Below are 7856 nucleotides of genomic sequence, written 5' to 3'. Positions count from 1 at the left end.
TGTAAGGCAATGGAGCAAATCATTATGGAACTCATAAATGGAGAGATTGGGAACCTCCAAACACTTGACCCCACACAGTTCGGCTTTGTTAAGGGCAGATCATGCCTCCTGAACCTGGTGGACTTCTTTGAGACAGTTACTCAGGTTATAGATAAGGGAAAGGAGGTACACATGGCTTACCTTGACCTTGCTAAATCATCTGACATCATTCCCCATTCGGGTATTATTGATAAACTCACCAACCTGGGCATAAACCCTTACGTCACAAGATGGATTGCAAACTGGCTCTCAGACAGATCCCACAAAGTAAGAGTAGAGGGATCTATGTCCGAATCCAGACCAGTAATGAGCGGTGTGCCTCAGGGCTCTGTCCTGGGGCCTCTCCTGTTTGGCATATACTTCTCTGAAGTATAGGCAAACACTGAAGGGCTGTGGCTGACCAAGTTTGCGGATGACTGCAAACTGGGTGCTATAACAGAGTCTCCGGCTGACATGGATATCCTCCAGAAGTGACTTAATGAGACTGATGCATGGTGTCAAAGCCATGGTCTCAAGCTAAATGCTAAAAAATGCATAGTAATCCCCTTTGGAAAAAAACAGAGTACCCGCGAACTACCACATAGGAGGTAACCCCCTGAAATCTGAAGTAGTAATAAGGGATCTAGGGAACCAAGTAGATGGTCAGCTTTCCTTTGATAACCATGTTGCCAAGGTGGTTAGAAAATCCTTCTGTGTGACCCATATGATCACGAAAGGGTTCGCATCAAGATCTACGGATGTAATGGTGCCCCCCTACTCTTCCCTCATCAGACCCATTATTGAGTACAATGCACTAATTGGTATGTACCTGGCTAGGCATCTCCAGCAGCTGGAGAGACCACAGAGGTACCTCACTAAGAGGATTACTGGCCTGAAACAGTTGCCCTATGCAGCACGATTGAAAAAATGAAGGCTTTTCTCTGTTGCATACCACCTTCTTAGAGGCGATCTCTGTCTAACATACAGAGCCATGTCCAACCCAGAACTGTTGAACATGCTCCATCTTAGCAAAACCAAATCCACTCGAGCTACATGCTCTAGGGATATAAACCTCAGCACAACAAGGAATAGAACATGCTGGAGGGATAGATTCCCTTCGCAAAGACTTCCTTTGCTATGGAACAAGGTCCCGATCTATATAAGACAGAGCCCCTCACTATCACTCTTCAAGAGGAACCTTGATGAGTGGATGGGTAACAGAAAGTTCACACCAGGGATCATACCAACAGCCCTACTAGATAAGGGTGAAGGGTACTAGCTGCTAGATCAAGGGCCTAGGGAACTAACCAAAGGGGCGGTGAATACCGCACAATGTGGCTGGGCTAATATATGCCTTTGGGCAGATAGCCCAGTATCTACCTATGAACCTATATATATATATATATATATATATATATATATATATATATATATATATATATATCTATATAGATCCCTATCATATTAATGAAATGACACAAGACTGAAATTTAAATTCACGAGATGAAATCAATGAAACTTTAAAATGACAAATGTACAGAAAAGTGAAAGCTAAAACATCGAAACTAGCATGGTCAGTCCAATCCTCTTCTACACGCATAACCAGTCATTACAAATACACACGTGCTTTTAAGCAAACCTGTGATTTACGCAGCTACTATGGCATACAGGAAGGACTTCTCTGAAAAACAAAATGAAAAAGTCACTGTTCTGTTTTAATATAACCTTTTTTGAAGTTTTTCTAGGGGAAGCAAGCCTTCTGAGATTGCACAACAATGGGGAAAAGGGTGAACTTCCCAATCCTCAATGCACAGCAATCTCCATTCAGATACTCCCTGCTTGTTTCAATGTTATAACTTTCGGTTCTGTGTACATTCATCATTTTAACTTTTCGTTGTTTTCATCTCATGAATTTAAATTTCAGTCTTGTCTAATTTTGATAATATGAAAGGGATTTGTATATACACATATATATATATATATATATATATATATATATATATATATATATAGAGAGAGAGAGAGAGAGACAGATAGAAATGTGTTTGGTTGACCATTGCTTTGGTCAATAGCCAGATGTGTGGGGTTGTTTATGCGAACATCTGGTTTATCGAATGAACATTTTTCAGATACTTGCTTTGTGGAAAAAAAAAATAAGTGGGATGTATACTAGTTGTGTGTGTATATTTGTGTGAATGTGTGGGTTAGGGTTAGGTAAGAGTATAGATTAAGTGTGCATTTCTGTGACTGTGAGTGTTTAGGGCTAGGGTCAAGGTTAGGTTATGGGATGGATTTAGTGTATGTGTGTGTGTGTGTGTGTGTGTGTGTGTGTGTGTGTGTGTGTGTGTGTGTGTGTGTGTGTGTGTGTGTGTGTGTGTGTGCCTCTGTGTGTCTGAGTGTCCAAGCTGTCTTGTTTAGTGGCAGTATTATGGGAAAGACTTTTTAAGCTAAGATTTACATTAGGGTTAGGGGCAGGGTTAGGGATAGCATGTACTACTAAGGTGGAATGGGGGGGTGGATGTAGTTAGTATATTTAAGTAAAGGGGACAGACAACAAATGGGGAGCAAGTGACTTGACTCACTGCAAACACAGTTTGCTGTGTTATTGATTGTTGGCTTTTTTTTTTTTGTTTTTCATTGGGAATGATTGCACTCATTTACTATATTGATTTAGATGCTTTTAATTTCATGTAGAAGGATATGATGCTCTTGTTTTGCCATTTCAACACAGACCCTAAAGTAAGCAACTATCTTAACCCATCTAATGACACTCAGGACTTGAGTTTTCTGTCCAGATTCAACCTAAATTATTCTGATTTAAACAAAATTCCTTTAGGAATTGCAGTCCACCAAAATGAAGGCAGTAGTGCTTCCAAAGGATGTTACATAAAGTACTCTGTCATACCTTACAGCCTACACTTCTAAAAAATTAAAAAGAGAAAATGCGACATGCAGTAAGGCATTTAAAACAACTAAATACTCATCAAAAACCTTATATGAACACAGTAAAGACTGTAGTGGTTACATTCTTGACCAAAATCAGTGGATATTATTAATAAAGGACAGTTAACAAGTTTACATATGCAGACAGTACACATGGTGGGGGATTCTGTAGAAACAGAGAAGCTCATTAGGAAGTGGGCAGGATCGAAGACTTCATGGGGCAATTTCAAGACAGATCTTAGGAATATCTTCAGATAACTGCTGGAAAAGCCCTCATTTGGATTTGATGGAGAAAATAGCATATGTTACAGTACATCTGAAATAAAATTGTGTCAGACAAGGACTACAGCAAACAATATGCGTGTTACCAACCAAGCAGAAATATGCCTTCCTCATTAGAGATCAGAAACATGAATTTATGGAGATTTTTGTGAGTATCTTAACAGGTTTTAGTATGATTAAGGAGTGGGAACTGACAAAAAGGGTAGAGTATGGTTGGGGCATCTGCATCGATGCTGGCTTTCACTGCAGATACAGTTGCAATGATAAGTCCCCATTTCTATCAATTTGTTTGAATGTCTATGTGCAAAAATGCAACACTATAGCAACCGAGTGGGATATGAAGTAGAAGGATATAAAACATATTTAAAGTTTTATATAAACCATTTAAAGTGCAAGATACAAAAATGATTCTTACAGAACTGGAACAGCCTGCGAAGCAAGATGAGAGATAAGTAATTCCGTCCACTCCACAAACAGGTGTAATGGAATCAGTGAGGCAGTCACAGTCAGAATTGCAGAGGGAAATGGGATTCAGTTTTATGCTCAGTACATCTGACCTGTTGTTAAAGAAAAATACATCTTAATACACAGTTTCACTATGTTAAGGATGCAACAGAAGCAACAGGCAGCATTTAGTGTACTAGAATTTAAAACAAATGTTTTTAAATGCACGGTTCATAACAGCTGCATTATGTTTGATGGTAATAACACCTAACACTTATAAAGTATCAGTCAGTAACTTAACTTTACATCTTGAACAGTGGCATCAAAGACAATAGGGTACTACCTGAGACACAAAACTTACCTGTACCACCTAACTTTACTGAATGTGCACTTTTCTAAGCCATTTCTGTTTCAAAATCTACCATGTATTGATCAAAGAACTAGGCATTCACCTATCATTGCACAAAAAGATATTTTCAGCATGCACCCATTTGATAAAAGGTACTCTAGCCCTCCCTTAGTTGTCTGCCTGCTTCTGGCACAGCAAAACAGTCCTGTACTGTTGCATATCCAGCTTCTCTCCCATGAGTCCAGTAGGTGAAGTATAGGATTATGCATGCCTTATGGAGAAGCAGGGCAGTACAAGGATGGACTATTACGCATATCATAAATACATTTAGTGCCATTGATCATCAAACAAAAAATACATTTTTCCCAATAATGAGAATAGTGCCATGATATTTTCCTTTGATCACTTCATGGACATCAACCTACCGTCAGCTAATAAGCAGTGCATTTCTGACAGTAAGAGGAAATGTAAGTCCTAGAGCCACTGCCAATGAAGAAATGTCCCAACGTCTGGCAGAGTGATGGAGAAGTGAAGGAAAACAAGCCAAGAAGCATAATCTAACAATCATACCTGGTGAATGAAATAACAGCTATGTCCATTCTGTCTAAAACCAACTTAGTAATAGTACAAAAGCACCAAGAAATCCAATATACAGAAATAAGTTTCTTGTTATAGCATATCAGCAGATGATCTAGACCTCCGATCCAAATGTGAAAAAATTAGACTACCATTCTGAAGTGGAGGATAAGCAGGAAGTCTACATTTCTTGAAACATAAGGTCATAATTTGTGTACTGGCCAAATGAAAGTTTACATCACTTAGTTTCCATGATGTGCACTGGATTCACAGAGCTGACATTAGCTCTTGGCCCCAACATTGTTGGTGGCTCCCTTTACAAGGAAAAAAAAAACAATAAATTATTACCAGACACAAATCACATTTCTTAATGAAGTATGAATGAGGCAACCAGAAAAAAATAGAAGGTAAATTACAGTAAATCATCTTTTTTTTCCAGGTGCTCATGTATGTTTTTACTTCATTCAAATGTTTCCAAGTCTGAATAGCTTGTGCTGTTGCCACCATTCCAGAAACAAGTATCAGAATAAACTTTGGCTAAGTTGCACTATTGCAAAGGTTTACAAAGCAAGTTATTGGAGAATAAATGAAATAAAAAAAGAAAAAATTATAAATAACTACAAGACATCTTTTAAAATTCAGTTGTACTACATCTGCTTGTAGGTGGTGCTAGACATCAGAAGGCTACTATATGCTTCTGCAAAATATGTGGAACTTTTCTCCTGGGGCCTCTATTGAAAATGGACATATATCCAGTTAGACTAGCCCGGTCAACAAATGGAAAATAAAATAAAATAAATAAAAAATAAATACGTACATCTGAGATGTACACTGCTAACTTCACTGCTATAACAGTTGGGTTTGGGCGCTGTCTATATGCATGAAAAAATACTGTTCTTTTTATTTGATACAATTGGATTTGCAGGACTGCTGTGCATGTGTATGAAACACAATGGAGTAATTTTTCTGTGGCTACTTTGTGCTTGTGTGATAGAATGTTGAAATTCATGACTGTATTTCTTTCTTTTTTTACATCACAGTCAAACGTGAAGTACGCACAGTCAATAAAGTGGCCATAACTAATGGGTACAGAGGTTGTTTCAGATTAGAAGCAGTATCACAAAATGCAATGCATTTATTGACATCAGTGTGCATAATGATCACTGCTACTGCTTATCCATGTGTGACTGGATGTGTGTCTCTGTCTTTCTGTCTTTCTCTTTGCATGTGGAGGGGAGTGGTCATTTGGGTAGTATGTACATGAAAGCAACTGACTGATGGCTCAGTGGTGAAGTGAGCAGCACTGCCATCTCACAGTGCTCAGTTCTACAAATGATTATTGATTGCTGTCTTGTCTGTTTGAAGCTTGCATGTCCCACTGTCTCCAACAAACCAAAGACATGCTGTAGATGAAATGGTGCTCTACTGATTTGCCTAAAGGTAAACATGTAATGTGACAGTGACAGACTGTGTGTGTGTGTGTGTGTGTGTGTGTGTGTGTGTGTGTGTGTGTGTGTGTGTGTGTGTGTGTGTGTGTGTGTGTGTGTGTGTGTGTGTGTGTGTGTGTGTGTGTGTGTGTGTGTAAATACCCATCATTGATTTTATCTTTGGACACACACGCGCACACATTCAGTCACTGTTTTGAAGCACATATAACAATTTTCTTGTTAGTAGTTAAAAAGAATAGTTAACAACTAATTATTTTTCAAAAACTTAAAGGCATAAAATGCATCACAGAACATCTAATCAGAGAACATATAGATGTTCTGAGTTTCTGGATCCTGAGTACCCCCACATCCTCCTCTGTATACTGGCATTTTTATTTAGACATTAGTAAGACCATAAACCTCTGTCATGGACCTGACCTAGTCTAATACTTGCCCCTGTGCATTCATGTGTGACTATGAAACTTGCACCATGTAACAAATAATAACTCAATCCAGTTCTGCAGTCTGCACACTAGAAGCACTGAGCTAATAACAATAACAATGGTGAAAAGCTTGCAAAAGGAAATAAATATCTGTACTTACTCATTTCCATAGGGAACTGTCACTCCAGCTACAGGTCCAGTATCACAGCCCAGGAAAAGAAAGGAGACATAACAGGCTGTTGATATCAGGTTAACAAGCATTGCCATTCGAACAGCTCCAAGTGCTGATAGACTGAGCTTCTTTACCAGGAGTCCTCCCATAAAAATCCCCAGACAGGCACAAGGGATGGCTGTCATACCTAAGGTAAAGACAGAATGAAATGCTATTAAAGAAACACTAACACGACAATGTCATAAAGGAATGTTACAATCGTATAACATTTTGTTTCACAGTCTCCTGTGTGTTTCTGCCCTGTGCTGTGAGGTACAGTGATACAGGAAAAAAAAAGTTATGTACTTACCAGAATGATGCACCCATGTTGTCTATCTCCTTCTGGTTCAACTTGTGGGTCACTGGATCTGACATGGATTCAACACCAGCCAATTTCTTCATACTTCAAACTTGCCAGGCTCTGCTGCTCTTACCCACACTCCCCTGCTCCTCACCCTACTTCTCAGATTGAGTTTGCTTCATGTAAGTCATCTCCAACTTAGAAGCAACTTCCCTAACCAAGGAAAATGCTGGATTCCACAGATAAGGAAGAGGTGACCTTCATTGTCCAGCCACTTCAGACAGGGAAGCTCACCATAATAAGCTAAGGCATGACAGGAGGGGAGATGGTAGAACCAGACAGAGACAGACAACACAGATCTAACATTATGGTAAGTACATAACTTTCATATCCGATGTTGTCTGCTCTGTCTCTCTTCAACTTGTGGAACAGAGGCCCCAGTCATGAAAAAAATCCTGGAATGGAACTAAGGAAGGATATTGTATAACACAGTGGAGCCAAAAGAAGTCCTGGATCTACACCGAATATCCAATTTATAATGTGACACAAAAATGTGGTGACCCCATTCATGATGCAACTGCACAAACTTCTTCCATTGATACTCTAGAAAAGAAAGATGTAGAAGTAGGCATAATCCTAGTAGAATGCTCCTTACATTTGTGTGGAAGGGTCTCACCTTTTAAAGAATTTGGAAACAAAATACAGTCTGATAGCCACTTGGATAAAGTCACTTTAGGCACAGGTGAGCCCAGCCTGGATTTTGAAAAAGAGACAAATAACTGACTGGATTTTCTAAAGACTTTGGTACAGTCAAAATAAAATCTCAATTACCTTTGCGTATCCAAACAATGGGAAAAAAACA

General features: G+C 39.0%; 1 protein-coding gene across 1 annotated transcript in view; it reads right to left on the bottom strand.

Moving 5' to 3' along the window:
• SLCO3A1 (solute carrier organic anion transporter family member 3A1) overlaps positions 1-7856 on the bottom strand; it is a 1904841-nt gene that overhangs the window by 117875 nt on the left and 1779110 nt on the right. The window contains exons 6-7 of the mRNA XM_044078369.1: positions 6643-6841; positions 3659-3800 (exon numbers count right to left, since the gene is read on the bottom strand). Of these exons, the coding sequence (XP_043934304.1) occupies positions 3659-3800; positions 6643-6841 (341 nt within the window). The remainder of the gene's footprint in view (positions 1-3658; positions 3801-6642; positions 6842-7856) is intronic.

The sequence above is a fragment of the Protopterus annectens genome, chromosome 7.part0, assembly GCF_019279795.1.
Source record: "Protopterus annectens isolate FY-2018-M chromosome 7.part0, PAN1.0, whole genome shotgun sequence".
NCBI lineage: Eukaryota > Metazoa > Chordata > Ceratodontiformes > Protopteridae > Protopterus > Protopterus annectens.
Note: the sequence above shows the minus strand (reverse complement) of the source record. Positions and strands in the feature narration are given on the sequence as shown.